This window comes from Camelus bactrianus, chromosome 1 (genome assembly GCF_048773025.1).
Source record: "Camelus bactrianus isolate YW-2024 breed Bactrian camel chromosome 1, ASM4877302v1, whole genome shotgun sequence".
Classification (NCBI taxonomy): Eukaryota; Metazoa; Chordata; class Mammalia; order Artiodactyla; family Camelidae; genus Camelus; species Camelus bactrianus.
This window is the reverse complement of record NC_133539.1, coordinates 57,276,960-57,297,054: the sequence shown is the minus strand read 5'-3', so window position 1 is coordinate 57,297,054 and position 20,095 is coordinate 57,276,960. Positions and strand designations below refer to the sequence as shown.

The window sequence follows — 20,095 nt, the reverse complement described above, 5'->3', positions numbered from 1 at the left end:
AAACATTTTGGTCTCATGGTGTCTTTATACTTTTAGAATTATTAAGGACCCCAAAGAGCTTTTGTTATATGGATTATATCTATTAATATTTACCATATTAGAAGTTAAAACAAGGGATTTTAAATTATTAACATTTACAGATAATAATAATAATAAACCTACCATGTGTTAACATAAGTAACATTTTTATGAAAATAACTACATTTTTTCAGAATAAAAGATAATTCGTGGTGAGTGACTATTTTACATTTCTAAAAACTCTAATGTCTGGCTTAAGAGAGAATGTTTATATTCTCTTATCTATTTCTGCATTCAATTTGTTGCAATATCATCTATTTTGTAACCTCTGGAAAATCCTCTGTACAGTCTAGGGTGATAAATGTCCCAATTTGTGGGAGACTGATGGCTTTCCCGGGATATGGGACTTGTAGTGCTAAAACCAGGATAATTTGTTACCTTGTTGTACACTTATGAGAGAATGAGACTGAAAAAGGAAAATAACCTCTAAGTGTTATTAGGAAAATAAAAAATTTTGACTTTGCTGATGCTTTGAAAGGATCTCAGGGATCCATGTTGTTCCTCAGACCACACATTAAGAACATGTTGATTTTCCTGTTCATGACCTTTCACGAGCACATGTACACATACACACACTTTTATATTTGTAGAAAGAGAATGTACAGTCAAACTTATTTGGGGAATAATGTACTGTGTACTTTGGAGGATTTGGAAATAAAAGTTATCAACCTATGTTTAAAATTTAAATCTACTAAAGAAAGGAAGATATGATACCTGACTGAAATGTTTACATGACTCTTCACAGCAAAATGATGCAGTGCAGTGTCAAAATGATAGCATCAATCTTTAGAGTGTGAAAGACAATGTAGATACGTCACAGAGGATGACTTCGTGTGTCGTGCTGAGTTAAAGGTAGTAGTAGGTCAGTGGGATCAAAGGGAGTGGTGCCTGAGGAAGCAGACCACACAGGGAGTAGGAGGATCATGGCATTCTGGGTCAGAAGACAAGTAACCAAGGGAAATCAAGAGGACAGAGGTGCGGTGATCAGAAAGCAGAAAAATTAGAGCATCTGGACAGCCAATGATGTAAGATAAGTGGGGCCCAAAGGGGCAGATCAGATTTTAGCCAAACTGGTGAACAGGTGCCTTTGCATCCCTGGTATGGAAGCAACTCGCCGTGCCTCATCTGCCTTTGTTCTCTTACCCTGCAGGAGCCATCTCAGAAAACCAGGTAATGACAACTAAAGAACTCTCTTGGGAATTTCAGCTATCGAGGGAGGTGGTCTTTGTGCTGTCCTGAAGAATAAGTAGGAAATTTGGATGGCAGAAAGGAAGGACTGCTCTGAAACACGGGCAAACAAAGGCAGTTACTGTAAAGGTGTTAATGTTGAACCTTATTTTAGTGATCAGGGTGGTGTAATCTGTACCACTAGGAAGTTAGGAAATAGTAACTTAGTGTAGTATAGTGATTTTTAAACATTTTTGGGCTCATGGGTTCTTTTGAGAATCTTTTGAGAAAGACAGAGATCATCTCCTCAGAAGAAAGTACAGACATAGACCCTTACATGTATCTTTAAGGGTCTAAGTATCTAACACTCTCCGAAGTCCACATTTGGACCCTAGATTTAGAATTACTTGTCTAGAGTGTGTGGTCCAGTTAAGGAATCACCACTTCTACCATGGTGACACTTACGGCCAGAAAAAGACATCAGGGAGTGTCAGTCTTATAAAACACTGCCTAAAGACAATGCCAGTTCCCTTTTCTGGAGCAAGAATCAAGCCCCACACTACTCTAGTGCTGTTCTCAGAGAAGTTGGTAGTGGGAACTCCATGGAAAGAGAAGATGGTTGTTTATGAGAAATAAGCTAGACTAGAGTTTGGAGCAGAGTTCTTTAAACTCCATTTACTGACTTTGTTAGATTTCTCATTTGTGGGAGAAAGTTGATGAAGATTTGAGTTTACCTGATGGGTGGGATAGGTAGCAACCAGCAAGTAGTTATTTTCCTGGTAGTTGTATATTTTATGTGTTTTAATCTCTTAATTAAAATTTCCCAGAACTGCTCAAAATCTCTCTTAAAAATATTTTTTTCTATAGCACAGTGACATTGCTGATCAGTTTTGCTACTTTTTTTTGTCGGGTAGGATTGTTACCAAAGAGAAAACTGCAAGGGATGTTCTGCCCAATCAGAGGAGGCTTCTTCATCCTTCAACTCCATGATGAACTCTTATATGAAGTGGCAGAAGAGGATGTTGTTCAGGTATTTTTGCAGTGTTTGTGTCCATTCTACAGAAAGCTAAAACATGGTAGGTCAAGCTAAGGTGCATGAGATTTCGGGAACCCTTCCCTAGCCCTGGGATAGGTACAGAAAAGTTGAATCCTTAAGGGTAGAGAAAGAGCTAAGAGTGCTGAGCTTTAAACTCATTTAAAAAGAAATTCCTGCAGGGATATTTTTGTCTGGGAGAAGTTAAATGAGAATTTGGAGTCCTTGTCCTGAGGATTCCAAAGCTCTGAGCATTCTAGTGAACCTGGCAGAGCTCCTGCTCATCGGGGAAGACCAATGTGGGATGCCTGAGTCTTTTCAGATTTTGAGTTTTAAGCACCATGAGGTGAAGAGCTCCAGTCTGGCTTATCTTCTCAGTGGATGGGCTGGGAAACATTCTTTGGACAGAGTTTGTTAACTTTTTTTTTTTTTTTAGGTAGCTCAGATTGTGAAGAATGAAATGGAAAGTGCTGTAAAACTCTCTGTGAAACTGAAAGTGAAAGTGAAAATAGGCACCAGCTGGGGAGAGCTGAAGGACTTTGATGTGTGATTGTGGGGTAGCCTGGTGTAGGTACAGTCACACAGAAAGAACAGAGATTACCTTTCCCCTACTTCATGAAATAGAAACCCTCAAGTCTTGATGAACTTAGGATAGTAATTTTATAGTGAGAGTGTCAATATGTATATGAGAGTTTATTCTCTGTAGTGTAAAAAAAATTTTTTTGAGGCCAAATACCAAGTTTAATTCAATCTTTAATATTCTTTAATTTAATACAAGAAAGTATTTATGAAATTGCCTTTTAAAGCTTACTGTGGCTCTAAACAGGTGCAGAACACATGCTTCAAATATGTACTTAGCACTTTGGGTCATCATCTGTCTAGGTTGAGCATGAAGAAAAAACTGCTGCCTTGGAGGCATTTTCAGCCCAACCAGGATTCAGAAACTTGTGATAAGGACCCTAATAGGAGCTGGAGGCAGATAAGGATTTGTTTTCACACAAGCCACTAGGCTTAGGCGTTGTGTGTATTTGTATCCAATATCAATTTAAGACTTCTGAAGTAGTAATTTTAAATAGCATTGGCTAATGAATTAAGAATTCTGTAAAGTGGTAAGGCTTAGTATGGATGTAGTCTAGGAATAGATTGTCATGAAATGCTGTTTCTTCTTCCTTTCCCTCCCCCAGTTCATGCAATGAATGTATTTCAATACTTAGGTATTATAAAACAAGCTGTGCCTCTTTAAGAGGTATCCTGATCTGTAAGATCAGATATTTATTGCAGTTTAATATGATACTGCCTGAGAAGGAAAACACCCCCCTATTGGTCCCTCATGCCTCTTTCTCTGTGGCATTGTGAGACTACTCATGTTGAAAGATGGTACTTTATAACCCCAGTCAGAGGTGATAACTGACCTTTTTGATGTTTCAATAAAATTAATTTATGAGAAACTTTATAGCAGCAGTTCAGTTTTTAAAAACTTGTGCTTGGACTAAGAGTATTAGAAGCCTGTGTCACCTGTTTATTCTGTACTTTGCTCAACAATGTCTCTGCTCATAGGAAGTGTTTATTATATTCTTAGTTATCAGAAGAGCTCTTTTATGTTATTAATCGGAATTTTTTTAAAAAGTTGCTTTATAAACAAAGTGTAGTGCACTATTAGAAGTTGGATAGTGCACAAGACTTTTTTGGGCCGGGGGTGGGAGGGAAGTGGGCAGAAGACAGCAGAGGTAAGAGGGAAGTTATATCCTTATTTCTCAGATTTTTTCCATATTACGTGTACCGTGTTTCTTAGAAAAGCTGTAGTGCTGTTAGTATCGTGATGGTCTTGAGAATCCAGCACAAGAGAAACCTCAGTCTATTTACATGAGTATTCTCCAAATACGAGTGCAGACGTATATAGGTCACTCCCACCTCATTTTCTGCAGCTGTGGCTCTACATATGTAGTTACATGTCTTTTCTCATCTTTTTGACCTATCAACTGGACTTAAAACAATCCTTGCTTTGCATGATTCAGTTATGCACAAATTCCAGTTACAGTAGTTTACTTAAATAACATTAGTGCTACAACACAGTTCAAATTTCACTTACCATGGTATATTAACTGAGTAATCACATAAAAGTTCAAACTTCACTGGTAGCTCTTCAGTCCACAAGTCACTATGTAAGTAATAGATGTGCATTGTGGTAGGCAGAATAATGCAGCCTCCCCCAGCATGTTCACATCCTACTCCCCCAAACCTGTGAACATGTATCACGTGGCACAAGGAACATTGTTGATGTGATTAAGTTAGAGATCTTGAGATGGGGAGATTATCTGGGTGATTCCAATACGAACACAAGGTAGGAAAGGAAGGCAGATGGTCCAAGTCAGAGGAGGAAATGTGACAACGGAAACAGTCAGATTGAGATTTGAAGAATCTGCACTGCTGATTTTAAAGATGGAAGAAAGTGCCATGAGCCAAGGAATGCAGACAGCCTCTAAAAGATAGAAAGAGCAATGGAATGTACAGCCTCCAGAAGGGATGTGGCCCTGCCAACACCTTGATTTTAGTCCAATAAGATCATATTGGACTCCTGACCTCCAGAACTGTAAGCTAATAATTTGTGTTTTTGTTTGTTTTTCAGTTTTGAGATATAATTGGCATACCACACTGTATACATTTAAGGTGTACGGCATGATGACTTGACTTACATATATTATGAAATTATTACCACAATAATTTTAATCGGCATCCATCATCTCGTTTAGATACAAAAAAAAAGAGAGAAATTGTTTTTTTCCTCCCCCTGTGATGAGAACTTTTTGAATTTACCCTTTTAGCATCTTTCAGATGTACAATCCAGTAGTGTTAACTGTAGTCATCATGCTGTGCATTACACCCCTATTTTCTGTATATAAAATCACGTCATCTGCAAATAGAGACGATTTTACTTCTTTCTAATTTGGATGCCTTTTATTTCTTTTTCTTGCCTCATTTCCAGTACTAAGAGTTCCAGTTCTATTTTTAATAGGAGTGGTGAGAGTGGGCATCCTTGTCTTGTTCCAAATCTTAGGGGGAAACTTTAAGTCTTTCACTATTGAGTATATTAGCTATGGGCTTGTCATAGATGGCCTTTATTATGTTGAGGTACAGGCCTTCTGTACCTAATAAGAGTTTTTATCATGACCTGATGTTGAATTTTGTCAAATGCTTTTTCTTCATCTATTGAGATGATCATATGATTTTTATCCTTCATTCTGTTAATGTGGTCTGTCACCTTTTTTGACTTGTTTGTATTGAAATATCCTTGCATCCCAGGCATAAATCCCAGTTGATTATGGGGTGTAATCCTTTTAATGTGGTGTTAAATTCAGTCTACTAGTATTTTGTTGAAGTTTTTGCATCTATGTTCATTAATGATATTGGCCTGTAATTTTCTTCTCTTGTGTCCTTTTCTGGCTTTGTTGTCAGGGTAATGCTGACCTCATGAAATGAACTTGGGAGTATTCCCTCCTCTTCGATTTTTTGGAAGACTGAGAAGGATTGGCGTTAATTTTTCTCTAAATGTTTGGTAGAATTCACCAATGAAGCCATCTGGTCCTAGGCTTTTATTTTACTGTTTTTTTTGTTTGTTTGTTTTTGCTTTTTTTCTTTTTGTATTACTGAATCAATATCCTTATTAGTAATTGCTCTGTTCACATTTTCTATTTTTTCATGATTTAGTCTTGGTAGGTTGTATGTTTCTAATAATTCTATTTCTTCTAGGTTGTCTAGTTTGTTGAAATGTAGTTGTTCATAGTAGCCTCTTATGATCTTTTGTATTTCTGTGATATCAGTTGTAATGTCTTTTCTTTGACTTATAATTTTGTTGATTTGAGTCCTCTCTCTTTTTTCCTTGGTTAGTGTAGCTAAAGATTTGTCAGTTTTATTTATCTTTTTAAAGAAGCAGTTCTTAGTTTCATTAACCTTTTCTCTTGTTTTCCTGATTTCTGTTTAATTTATTTCTGCTCTAATCTTTATTATTTACTTCCTTCTGCTAAATTTGGGCTTAGTTTGCCCTTCTTTTTCTAGTTTCTTGAGCCATAGGGTTAGGTTGATTTTTCCGATCTTTTTTTTTTTAATTAAAATATACTTTATTGCTAAAAAATGCTAACCATCATCTGAGCCTTCAGTGAGTTGTATTTTTTGCAATTATAACACCAAAGGTCAATGATTATAGATTATCATAACAAGTACAGTCATAATGAAAAAGTTGGAAATACTGGGAGAACTATCAAAATGTGACAAAGAGACACAAATTGAGCAAATGTTGTTGGATAAATGGTGTCAACAGACTTGCTCAATACAAGGTTTCCACAAACCTTTGGTTTGTAAAGTACACAGTATCTGTGAATCTTTCTTGTTTCTTAATGTAGGCATTTCTTGCTATGAACTTTTACTGCATCCCATAAATTTTGTCATATTGTGTTTCCATTTTCATTTGTCTCAAGATACTCTTTTATTTCCCCTTTAGTTTCTTCTTTGATCCATTGGTTGTTCTGGAGAGTGTCGTTTAATTTCCAAGTATTTGTGAGTTTTCCAGTTTTCCTCCTGTTAATGATTTCTAGTTTCATACCATCGTGGTCATTGAAGATACTTGGTATGATTTCAGTCCTCTTTAATTTGCTAAGACTTGTTTTGTGGCTAACCTATGGTCTATCTAGAATATGTTCCATTTGTGCTTGAGATTAATTTGTAGTCTGCTGTTGGATAAAAAGTTCTGTATATTAAAATGTTCCATTAGAGCCATATGATCTATAGTGTTGTTCATATCTGCTGTTTCCTTAATGATTCTCTTTCTGGATGATAAATTCTTTGTTGAGAGTAGGGTATTAATGTCCCCAACTATATTTCAATTTCAGTTTATTTCTCCTTTCATTTCTGTTAGTTTCTGCTTTATTTATATAGGTACTCTGATGTTGGATGCATAAATATTTACAGTTGTTATAGCCTCTTGATGAATTGACCTCTTTAACATTATAATCTTTTTTTGTCTTTTTTTTTTTAATCATTTTTACTCTAAGGTCTATTTTGTCTGATATAAGTATACCTAATCCTCCTTTTTGGGAAGAGAGGTTATCATTTGCTTGACATATCTTTTTCCATCCCTATAGTCTTAGTCTGTGTGTGTCTTGTTTTTTGGACTAATTTTTTTATTGAGTTATAGTCAGTTTGCAATGTTGTGTCAATTACCAGTGTAGAGCACAATTTTTCAATTTTACATGAACATACTTATATTCATTGTCTCATTCTTTTTTGCTGTGAGCTACCACAAGATCTTGTATATATTTCCCTGTGCTATACAGTATAATCTTGTTTATCTATTCTACATATGCCTGTCAGTATCTACAGATTTCGAACTCCCAGTCGGTCCCTTAAGGCTAAATTGAGTGTCATGTAGTGTCATATCATTGGATCTTTTTTTTTTTTTTAATCCATTCAGCCATTCTGTATCTTTTTATTGGAGAATTTAATACATTTACATTAAAGTAATTATTACACCCAGAAGCTTTCTGGTCAGGCAGGATGGGGAGCTGCAGTGAGCAGTGAGTGGAGCTATGATTCTGCTCCCCTGCCTGGGGAGGCAGGGACAGGAAGGTGGGGAAGCAGACCAGGCTTTAGGGCTGGAAAGAGTCTTCGAGGTCCCAAGTCAGACAGACTTGCATCTTGCCCAGCTGCCTGGACAGACTGCACCAGTGTGTTGGCTCTGGGTCTGTCAAGATCTGAGTGGTAGTTGTTGCAAGCCCCTCTTCCCTTCTTCGTCACAGTCTGATTCCCAGTGGTCAAGCCTTGCAGATTCCCCTGCATCTCCAAGTGGGACTCTGAAGAAGGGACCCACAATGCTAGGAGAGTTGGATGTCCACTGGATCTCTTTTCCCACTGGAGGAAATGAAAGCTCAGGTGAGACTCATACTGTGCTGGCCTGGGAGAGAGGCAGTGTGGTCAGCATGTAGCAGCTCCTCTTGTCCTTCTAATGTTGTCTGCCTCATTATCTGTGCTGCAGGGGATGCTTCATTCTCACCCCCATGTTCTAGGATTTTCTCTGTGGTGTCTTGTCCATGAATAGTTGTTAGTTCTTGTGAGGGGAAGTGAAGTTGGGAATGACCTATGTCACCATCTTGGTGATGTCACTCTTCAATTAAAAGATTTTTTTTTTATTATGGGGGGAGGTATTTAGGTTTATTTTTTAAATGGAGGTACAGGGGATTGAACCCAGGATCTCGTGCATGCTAAGTGTGAGCTCTACCACTGAGCTATACCCTTCCCCCTCAATTTGTGTTGTTTTAAACCAGTAAGTTTGTAGTAATTTGTTATAGCAGTAATAGGAAACTAATACACCCATTATGATGAGTTACCAATTATATTACTTCTTTCAAAGTCTGTCCATGACTGGTCACTGTACATCTGTCATTCACTTTATACACAGTAAAGTGTGTAGCAGTGTTGATTCCTGGCCTTCCAGTGTTAAAGCCATGTGATATTTTATAAAAATGGGTAATCAGAAGAGGAAAGTGGCTAATTAAGACACAGGCACACCAGAGAAATGAAAAATGGCAACACTATAAGTGAAATTCAAACTGGACACAGAGTTACAGAAGAAATAGTTGACTGTGGAAGTATTGACACTGATGCCATTTGAGATATTCTAGATATGCAACTTGAAGAACGTGGTGAAGGCAACATTATCAATATAAATGAGGAAAATGGTTGTGACAGAAAAGATGAAGATGTCCTAGAGGAAGTGATGTGAGCAAAATTTATTTATTAACCTACAAATTTACTTTAATTTCAATGAAAGTCTCCATAGGAATTTTTTTTTTTGAAATAGATAGTATCCTGAAACTCATCTAGGTGAAAAAACCTCAATTACCTATTAAACTTGAAAAAGATCAATATTAGGCCATACTGTAAAGATTATAATTTATCAGTTTGATAAGAACACAGAAATAGACAAATAGATTACTTGGGAAGTCTAAGGAATTTAGAAAACAGACTTGCATATATATGGGAAATGATTTAAATGTCATTTCAAATTAGAGGTGAAAGAATGAGTCATTCAAAAATAAGGGTGTAGTGACATGTTTCCCGTTTATCAAAATACCAAGATGCCAGATAGATTAAAAGCCTAAATATATAAAAAAAACCAAACTAAAGAAGATGTAAGAGATTATTTATTATTTTATAGATGTAAAGACCTTTAAACAAAGTTCAAAAGTCATAAAGCTAAAAGATGATAAAATTTGACTGCATTAAAAGAAAAAAAATCTTCAATATGAAAAAGTGATGACAACAAGATACTGAACAGTCTAACCTAGGGGAAGGGAATAGATAACCCCAAAGGAATCCATAACCTAGATGAGACTGAGTTAGCAAGTGAGACCACAGGACCCTGCCTGAAACAAGAGAGCAAGGCACACGTTCACTAATTGTAATTTAGCACAAATCAGTGAAAGGTGCTCAAGGGTCTAGAATAGACCTACTACCCTTATAGAAGGGGTCACAGAGGACACAGTGAAGCACAAGGACCAACACCCTCTTCCCTTACCATGAGGTCACAGAAGACTTCTCCAAACCCAGAATTTCTTAGGAAAACTCAAAAATAAAGGAAAATCATTTGTAAAAAATAAGTAACTATACTAATTTCCAGAGTTATAATAAAAATGAACAACAAATGACCTATAATATCTGACTCCATCTCTTGATGTTTGCTGACAAGTTTCAAGCCTCACCTTCTCTTTTCCCCTTCTGCCCCACATCTGAGTGAGCTGAGAAGAGAGCCTGGGTGCTCCTCTCTTTCCAGTGCAAGCCTCTTCCTGCAAACCTTGCCCCCACCCCCCCCACAACAAAACCCCTGAGCCAATCTCTTTATCTTCGTCTCTCAAGCCATTTTTGGGCCACTTTGGGTGCCATCCTCCTCTCCCCAGAAAGCCTCTTTATGTGAATAGTTAATCTTTTCTATGTCCTCTTAAGGTGTGTGTGTGATATCAGTCTCAACATCTAAACCAAATTTTGGGTAGGGTGTCCAGTCTAGTTCTGTAGGGTTGCCACAATAGAACTATTCAGAGAAAATAGTAAAAAATCACAAACAGATAAGTCAAAGAAGAGTAAAAATAAAAAGATGTTTAATTTCACCAATTAGAAATTCCAGTAAAAACCGTAAGATGTCATTTTCACCTCTCAGATTATGAAAAAAATTAAAAGATGAGTATTGAGAATGGAGGAAAATGTAAGGCAATAATAGTTCTTATATACTCGTGAAGAATAGTTAAATTGGCAACATCTATTTGAGAGGTTTAAAGGAGCATACCCTTTGACTCAATTCCACAGCATCTTCCCTGGAGAAACACTTGAATATGTGCTGAATGCATGTGCAACAATGTTCACTGCAGTTTTGTTTGTAATATGGAGGGATTGGAAAATATCTAAATGTTTACTACTAGAGTAGTTGTAACAAATTATACTTTATTGACACCATGCAATAATATAAGTAAGTTAAGTATTGACATGGAAAGGTATCTAAGACATAGTAAGTACATGAATAAGCAAGTTGCAGCATAGGAAAATGTGTAGAAGGAAACAACTAATAACTAGTACAGACAAGGGTAGGGGGCGACCAGGGGAAACTTACTTTTGTCTGAATTTATTTGGTGTCACACAAGTATGCATTCGTGTATTATTTGTGTAATTAAAACATTTTTTAAAAGAAAAAAACTTAAATAATGTTTGGATTCGCAAACCAGCTCAGAGAACTACTCTTTAACCCACAAAGCAGCTGTCCATTTGCTATGAAAGGTGGAAGACAATGTTACTGAAATGCGGTGAGTCAACAAAAATGAAAATATTTTTATTTTTTAAATTTTATTTTCAAATAATTTCAAACCTAAATAAAAGTTTCAGGAATAGTACAAGACTCCCTCTCAGGTGCGAAACAACACTTAAGTTTTGTAATTTGCTCCAATTATGTCTTTTATAGCAAAAGGGTCCAATCCTAGATCACATGTTGTACCCCGCTTATCACATCTCTCTCTTTAGCCTCCTTAAATCTGGAACATGCATCTTTCCTCTACTTTTATGAAAAGTTGGATACAGGGGAGTCATTTTATAGAATGTCTCTCAGTTTGGTTTTATTCAGTATTTCCTCATGATTAGACCTAGGTTGTGCATTTTTGGCAGATTATGACAGAGGTAATGCTGTGTTCTTTTCATTATGTGTTGTCAGATGGCACATGATGTTTCCTTACTGGTTGTGGTAACATTGATCACTTGATTAAAATAGTGCCTGCCAGATTTCCCTAGTGTAAAATTATATATTTTATGATAAACAAGTATTTTTTGTGGAGATACTTTGAGACTATATAAATATCCTATTCCTCCATCCTGCTTTAACCCACTAGTTTTAGCATCCAGTGGTATTTGTTGGCCATGTTATTATCACTACGATGATTGCCAGAGAGTAAATTTAAAATTCCATCCACGTTTATTGGTTGACATTCTATAGTAAAGAAGAGCTTTCTCTTTTCCTAATTAATTAATTAACATCAATGTAGATTCGTGGGTTCCTATTTTATTTAATAACTATTAATACTTTTGATACTTATATTGTCCCTGATTTGGCCTGTATGTGTCCTTTCAAGCTGGCTTCTGTGTCCTTTTGACACATCCCCATGATTTGAATATTTTCTGGCATAAAAACATATTCCAGCCTTGAAATCAGCTGTTTCTTCAAGGAGCCATGTTCCTTTTAGCAGAGTATAGTGTTTAGAAATCAAAATCAAGGTATGCTCATTGCTCTTGGGGGTTTTTTCCCAGTCCTTTCAGTGTTCAGAATTAGGATACACACCTTTTTACATCATACATATGCATTTTAATATTTTTACAAGACACTGATAGTTCAAATTCTAATTCAGTACTGCATGGTTTATTCTCTCTTTCCCTTCTATTTGTACTTCTCCATTAGTGAGAACCCTGACTCCTGTATCCTCGATTTATTTACTTAATTGCTCAATCCTTAATCTCCTGACCTGCTGGGCTGCCTTCTGCCTTGTTCCAGTGCCTTCCTCACACAGGCACCATTACTAACCACCTGAGGGCTGACCCTGCTCTTCACTCCAACTCCACTCTCCTGTGGCTGTCCTGCTCACCCTGCTCCAAGTGCAGATGGGGCTGCAGTCAACAGTATGCTCAGGTTGGTTGACTTTTGGACTGAATGAATGGGGGGGAAAAAAAAAGAGAGCGAAAGGAAGGGAAGAAGGAGGGAAGGAAGAAAGTCAAATCAGTATTTTAAACATTGAATACAGATTTGACTGTAATTCAAAGAGGGTGAGGAGGTAAAATGGATCCTTTTGAGAAAATTTTGAAGGGAAGACTGGGTATTTGAATTTTTAAAGGGTCTATCTTTTTATTTGTACTTTCAATAAAAAAAATTCTTTAGCCTAGGGTTGGTTGGTTCTTTTCCGTTTTTATATGGAACCAAAACTAGGAGAGAAACGGTGGTGGAAAATTTTTTCTGAGATAATTAGACAGCCTTTGGAAGAATAAGGTTAGTTGGCTAAGGCCACAGTGTAGATAGCTATAAAGAATTAGCCATGCAGATGAAAGCCAGGGGAGCAGGAGAGCACACACTTTCTGGGGGACATTTGGAGGTGCTGAGTTTATGTATGTCCATAATAACCAGTAGGTGGTGGTATAAGCCCACCCATAATACTATAATAGCTTTCTTCTTCTTCTTCTTCTTTTTTTTTTTTTTTTGCCTGCAGGAAGTAAAGTATGAGTGTTGAGTTTCTAAGTATATCTTGTTTAGCCTAAGTTTCTTATGCTGCACTCTCACCAAACTTAGCTTTATCTGTACTTCACCAAAGGTGATAGCAGTTAACATCCTCAAAAAATTTGTAAAGTCTTCTGACAGAAAGTTACATATTTCCACAATTTGATGGAAAATTTGGCTATTTCTACCATTTTAGATTGATAAACTCTAGTAAAAACTGAGTTATGGGAACTTGTGTTCAGTGTTTTTTTTTCTTTCTCTGTTTTAGTTCAAATAAATATGCTGTACATTGTTCCCCCACCCATCTCCCTGCCTTTTAAAAACAAATTATAGTTTGCAAAACCATGGTTCACCATGTTGCAAATGAGAGTCTTACCTCTGTCCATATTTAATCCTGGCAAAAGGCATTAGTGGTGCATGACATCATAACATAAGAGAGCATCTATGTACAAACATATACAATTTTATTGATATCTCTACAGACTACAAGAATTTTAAGTATAGTCACAATTGCTGAGTGCAACAGAAAAATAGTAATTTGTCATTTTCTGAAAAGATGCAAAAATTCTGAAGATGAAAGATACATCAATGATGTCATCTGTTTCTTATTTCCTAGAATAAAACATCACATAATTAAGTACTAAAAATTATAGGTTATTAGAGATTTTAATCCTGTGTACACTTGTCTATAACCACCACCTAGTTATCTTCTGGCTTTGCAGTTGCGAAGGGTGGGCCAATACCAGAGGGGAGCAGCGTGAGAGGAGAACTCTTCTGAGTTTTCTCGTTGACCAGTATTGCCTTGGATAGGCTGACTCTTCCTTTCTGAAAGTGAAAGCGCTCTTTCAGGGCCCTGGAGGCCATAGTGAGTTATAGAAATTATTCTCCCTTTAAGCACATACCCAGTGACTAAGAAAATAAATCCAAGTGGCCCTGGGAGCTAAGATGACAATCACAAAGGAAGAGTTGTTCTCCCTTCTTGCTATGATCAAGTCCAGTAAAGTATATCTATAGCAGAACAGGTACCTGGTACCCATATCTCCTCCAAAAGAAGAATGAACAATAAATTTGGACCTGACTTAGTAAGTGATTGAGAATTTCTATTATCTAACTATTGAGAATTAGTTTTCCACTTAGCCTTACATGCTGTTGAATTTCTTTTGATATCTCTGGTGTCATACGATGTCACATGTATGAGGCAATCAAAACCTAGATGTTTGAATTGGAATAATTAATGGCCAAGTCACATAGGAGAAAATCGCAAAGACAGTGTTATTAACAGTTAATGGGACACTGCCTGGTCAGAAATTTGTACAGAACATTTGTCTTGGGTTGTAACACAGAATAAGTATCAATTCAGCCAATACTGCATCTCCAATATCTTGCCTTCCTTGACCCTGCAGGGGTGGGGCTTACATGCTGGCCAGGGTAGACAAATGTGTCTTCCTTAGTAGAGATACCAACCTTGGCTGGACATTGGAACCATCTTGGGGGCTTTCAAAAATGATGTTTGGTTCCAACTCTGAAAGATTTTGATGTAATTGGGAATTTTAGAAGCTCCTTAGGTGATTTCTTATGTACAGCCAGAGCTGAGAATCACTTCCCTACATAAATGTATACAGGTCAGCTGTATCTCCGTTCCTCATCGAAGTTTCTTCCATTGCACTCTGGCTCCTGTGTCCTGCTCTACCCCAGCCCTCTTGTACCAAATTGGTACTTCTTTCCTAAGTCACACCCTACTTACTCTGCATTTTGTCCTTTCAGGGCTAGTTGTCTGCAAATATATACAACAAATTTCTACAACTATGCTCCCTGGAATGGTGCAATCCAAATACATGACTTACTGGCAAGTACTTCTAGCACCTGGAGCAGTGTGTATGTGAAACAGTAACTGGTCAGAAGTGGGATTCTGGCCTCAGAGGACAGAGGTGAAGAAGCTGTGCAGGCTACTATGTTTCTCCTGATGCAGAGAGCAAGGCCTGTCAGGAACGTCTGACTCCTTTTGGCATTGCCCTTTTTGAACAAAAGTGGTCAAGTTACAATGTCTTCCCACAGGGCTAGGCTGTAATCCCACAGATGTACCCCTGGGTTGTCCCGAAGATCCTAAACCAAGGAGAGGACTTTTATTCTATGTCTGCTTCATTTTCCCCTTCTGCCAACATTTAAAAACCAAGTATCTCAAAGAACTAATCTTAATCTTCTTTAACCAACCTTGGGCATAATATTTATTTTCCTTTTCCTTTCTCAAATCGATGGTGATCCCTTAATGAAGATAACAGATAGATGATACTTTTAAAATTGAACACACGGTTCACATTAAAAGGGACTTCTTTTACAATCCCTTAAGAACTTTGAGGAATGGAGAGCTGGATTCTGATTTATTGAGAATCGTTTAAGAGCTATATGAAAGATTTGAAAAATTAGCTCTATGACTGAATTATCAGAAAACATCTCAGTCAGTTCTGTCACCATGTTTCCAAAGTTAGTCCGACAATGACCTTGATGATGATGGGGGCACTATGTCTGGGTCTTGGTGAAATGTAGGAAGCAGAGTCAGTAGTACTGCTTTTGTAGGGGATTAAAATGAATGATAAATCATCCTCCCTCCAAAAGATTTCTTGGTAAGGATTATTGCTTATATTATTAGAACCAGGGAAACAAATACTTCTAGCTTCTCACTGATGAAAGAAGGCAAAGGCCCATTTTCTCCTGGGACACTAAGAAGGGTTCATCTCTTTAAGGGGTCATAAGGAGATAAGGTAAACTTGTACAGGCTGTGGTTTGCAAGCTTTATCGTCTGATGCCACATTAACATGTAATTTTGATGACAACTAAGGCTCAGAGTCATTTTCTCTGTCATTGTCCAAGTTAGGAGTGCAGAGGCAAGACATTTAAATAGTAGAGAAGAGAGATGTAAAAAATTACATGGATCAACAGTACTCATTTTCCAAAGATGATGATGATAAGATGGTGGTGGTGGTGGTGGTGGTGGTGTGTATGAGTGTTTGTGTGTCTGCTAAAGTCAGTGCAACAGAACGGAAATATTCAAAGAGAAAAATCACATCCACATTAGATTCTTGTTATTGCTATCTCCTTGAATTATAAAAATAATTTTCATACAGTAAAACCTCATTAATTTGTATTCCACTAATCAGGAGTTTGTGGGATGAAGTTACCCTTACCTTATGAAAGGGTTTATAAAAACAATATTGAAAGACATATTTAAACTACTTAAAAGAACCTGTTCTTTCCAAGCATTTCAGAAGCACCTGTTTACTTCCAGTTGATGTGCTAATTATACATTTTTAATCTATTCATTAAAGCCAGAGTTTTAAGCACTTCTGTGAAATGCTACCTTATCCTTTTTGGTATTTTTCCTGTATGCTTTAAAGTATTCTAGGAGTTGTTATTTTTCACTGATTTCATGTAAGCTTTTCTCCAAAATAGTATTTTATTGCACATGAACCAAGCATGTAATTTTGGGTACAATAATTTGTCACTGTGCACTTTTGATGTTTAATTTTATACAGGACATATTACATATTCAAACTTAGTCTCTCTTCAAATGATATGGAACAGTGGCTTTCAACCAGGAGCAATTTTGGCAATGGCTGGAGACAGTTTTGATTGTCATTACTGGGGTGGGCGGAGTGGGGGAGGGTGGTTGCTGTTTACATCCACTGTATAGAGGCCAGGGATGTTAAAGCGAATTTTATTGGGGCTTTAGAGATATTTACTGAATTTGATGCCACTTTGGGCTGAATTTCATTGTTCCTAAAATAAATTATTATACTCTTTGAGTTTTTAAAAAAATTTTTTTAATATAGAAAAGTATCTGTTCAGAAAATCAGAAAACTGGGTTCTTGAAACTGATGGTACAAATAGTGCACTGCAGTTTGGCTACCAGCGTTTTCTAAATCCTGGTCTCAAGTTTAATATTTTACTGTATAATTTAATATATCATATTTGTATTTCCAAGTCAGGTTCTTTTACCCTAAGGCTGTTCACAGGAGTCTGGAGAGATTTGTGGAGAGGCTTTTTTTGAGAAATCAAGAGAATTCAAGGACTCTGAGAAATGCTTTCCTGGTATATATTTTCCGACTGTTTCCATCATCTCTTCCTAAAGATTAATTTGCTCATCTCAAAATTACTGAGAACATTTAAAGGTATGTTCAAACAGTTTCACTAAAACAATTTCACTAAAAATAAAAAAACTGAAAAAAAACAAGCAGAAATACTATTTTTGGCTATTAAAATAACCTGGATTTCAGGAAAATGGTAAATTCTTAGAAACACAAATGCAAATCTGGTAAGACCTTGAATAATAAAAATTCAATAAGCCAAATCCATTAATTTTCTTAAAAAGGTTTCTTTTTGAAGGAAACATATATATTATAGGATGGGTCCCAGAATCTGCTTATATTCATTTCCTATGACTTGACTTCCAGAATCATTAAATAATGATACTAGTGTCTTTATTTTGTTTGCCTCTACTAGTTCTCTGTTGTCTTTTGTAGATACCTTTTATCATGTTAAAATTCTTTATTATATTTTTAAAAGAACTGTTAATACGGAATAGGTGTTTGGCGTCTGTTGACATAATCCTGTGGCTGATGTTACTTAGCCTAATGAGTGACAAAATGACTGATTTTGTATCATTAAGCTCTCTACATATTTCTGTTGTCCATAATGGTGACTAAAGCCCAGACAGTAAAAACACCATATTTTGTAAGATTTTCAATAATAGGTATTGAACCAAAAGTATTTTCTAATGAAAGCCCTTGTTAATCAGAAATATCAGAATCCCTTTCCTAAAACATTAACTGAGGTTTTACTGAATCAGACTGAAAAGAATGACCAGTTTGGTCTCTGAGTGTCAGGCTGCAAGAGCACCTTTGAATTGAAGACCCCACTAGGTTTAAACAGTAATATACTGTGTAATTGGCAGACAAGGATACAAATGGAGCATTAAAAATATATCCCTTTAGAAACTGAAACCAGAGTGTGTGAAATCAGTTCTCAAAGCTAACTGCATTGTTCCTGTAGCCTAGTTTCCCCAAACCTATTGTCAGCTCCCCTGCGGAGTATAAGCCAGGCTGAAAAAATGCTTTGAGGTGACCCAACCCAGCATTGTTTGTGACTAAAAATAGCAACTTGTTCTGAAGGTGACAGAAATGTAAATAATTGTGTTAGGAATAATTTACTGTACTGGCAGTACTTGATTATGACCAAGGACTGTGAATGATGTAAAATATTATGGAGAGACGGGAATGTTAATCAGACTTGCCATAAGAATTCAGTAATGTCCTAGTATAATGAAAGTTATAGATGAGAAGAAAACTCTGGTTTTGTTTTCTTTTTCAGATGGGTATGGCAAATGTTTTTGAAATGCACTGATACTCTTCTAATGCACATTTTTTAAATTGTCAGGTGTGGCCCAATTTATAAAAATAGTTTACCATAAATCTTTTTTTCTACTGTCACAACATGCTTTTTTTCTTTTCCTCTTAAGATGTTAATTTATCATGCAAATTTTTTTTCATTAAGTGCATTAATGCTTTTGTTTGTACAGGATTTTTTTTTTTTTTAATATCAGAAGGACTCCCCATAGTTCCTAAATGTAAATCCTTAGCAAACGACATGCCAAGATGATAGCTCCATTCCACGTGGGAAAAGGCAAATTCAGCCATATCTTGGGATTTTAACCAGGGTTCCAGCCTTTGGGTCGAACAGTGTCTCTGATAAGTCTCCCTTATGATAACTTCAGATGGACTGTAATGGAACATTTTGTTGAAGAAACTGGCTTCTAGCAGTTGAATAGTGATGCTGGGAATAAATTTGGTTTCCCTGAATAATGGTTTCTCAAAGCAGTCATAGCTTCTTTAGAAGTTTAGAATTGGTACCATTTCTTATCCTTATATTTCAGCATTAACTGCAAAGAAAAAATAGTCACCATAAGATGTTAAAAAAATCTTTAATAGTGCTAATCAAAGAGAGTTCCTGTTGAGCTAGTCATGCATATCTAAATCTCAAAACTTCTAAAACTTCCCTTTTTTGTGTGAAATAAAGTGCCTATAAAAAGATTTTTTAAAAAACCAATCCAGCTGTAAAGATTTGGCTGACAGGAAATGATTTTTAATGATTGACACAAAAAGGAATGTGCATCCCAGCCTCTACTGCCCCTCACACCTTGCTGGGGGATCACATAATCAATCTGAGTACCTTTTCAGCAGTTAATGCACAGTATAGACCCAGTGTATCAGAATCAATGATAAGTTTCTTTTAAATCATCCCTTAAGGCTCAGAAGTATCAATGTATGACAGAATTTTTTAAAAACCTTTTTCTCCCAAATACTGGGGGAGATTTTAATACTTAGGACAAGATCCCAGTTACCTTGGCTCTCACACAGGGTTATTTACAGTGGCATCTCTGTTTAGCTTTTCTTGTGCAGGACCTAAATATTTACAGTTACCACTGTATGAAGGTGCCTATATTTACTCAGGCAGTTTACCTCATGTGCATGTTTGGAAAATGCTTCTGCACTGGTCATCATGCCTGCAGTTTTCTCTTCCAGCTCTCCTAGTCTCTGTCCTCTCTCGTCAAGTGCGATCCTTGCACGAGTCAGCTCTCCCATCACCCCTCCAGCAGCGCCTTTCATCCCTTCTATACCACCTGGTCCAGGAATGTGCTGTGCGAGGCTGCGGGATGCTTTTCCTGCTGAAGCTTCCCCAACTGGGAATTCAAGCCATAGTGGTTTAAAACATTTTGTCAGTAATTCAAGTAATTATGGTTGTTTACCACCAAAGTACTTATATTAAATTACACTAGCATAATTCTCATGAAAAGACATATTCGTTCCTATCATAGATATGCATTTGGAGATGTTAGCACTTAACCAAGAAAAATACCTATGAAAGAGACTGAGAGAGATTGTTACCATATGCCTTTGTGTGTGTGTGTGTCTTCCATACAACCTGGCATAACTGCATTTCTTGATGTTGCTAAATTGGGATGCTCACAATTTTATTGT

The 20,095-nt window shown here is 36.7% G+C and overlaps 2 protein-coding genes across 8 annotated transcripts in view; one reads left to right on the top strand and one right to left on the bottom strand.

The window, feature by feature from the left end:
- The window catches only part of POLQ (DNA polymerase theta), a 125,860-nt gene extending 122,134 nt beyond the window's left edge, over positions 1-3,726 (top strand). For all 5 annotated transcript variants that reach the window (XM_074364326.1, XM_045507232.2, XM_010970873.3 and 2 more), the window contains 2 exons: positions 2,160-2,275; positions 2,715-3,726. In XM_074364326.1, the coding sequence (XP_074220427.1) occupies positions 2,160-2,275; positions 2,715-2,828 (230 nt within the window). In that variant the 3' untranslated portion in view covers positions 2,829-3,726. The remainder of the gene's footprint in view (positions 1-2,159; positions 2,276-2,714) is intronic.
- Positions 3,727-13,507: 9,781 nt separating this feature from the next.
- The window catches only part of STXBP5L (syntaxin binding protein 5L), a 290,135-nt gene continuing 283,547 nt past the window's right edge, over positions 13,508-20,095 (bottom strand). For 2 of the 3 annotated variants that reach the window (XM_074364363.1, XM_074364371.1), the window contains 2 exons: positions 19,577-19,797; positions 13,508-18,996 (listed from right to left, as the gene is read on the bottom strand). In XM_074364363.1, coding sequence (XP_074220464.1) covers positions 18,955-18,996; positions 19,577-19,797 — 263 coding nt within the window. In that variant the 3' untranslated portion in view covers positions 13,508-18,954. Of the gene's footprint in view, positions 18,997-19,088; positions 19,798-20,095 lie in introns of those variants that run through there. The other variant, XM_045507179.2, reaches the window with a different exon arrangement.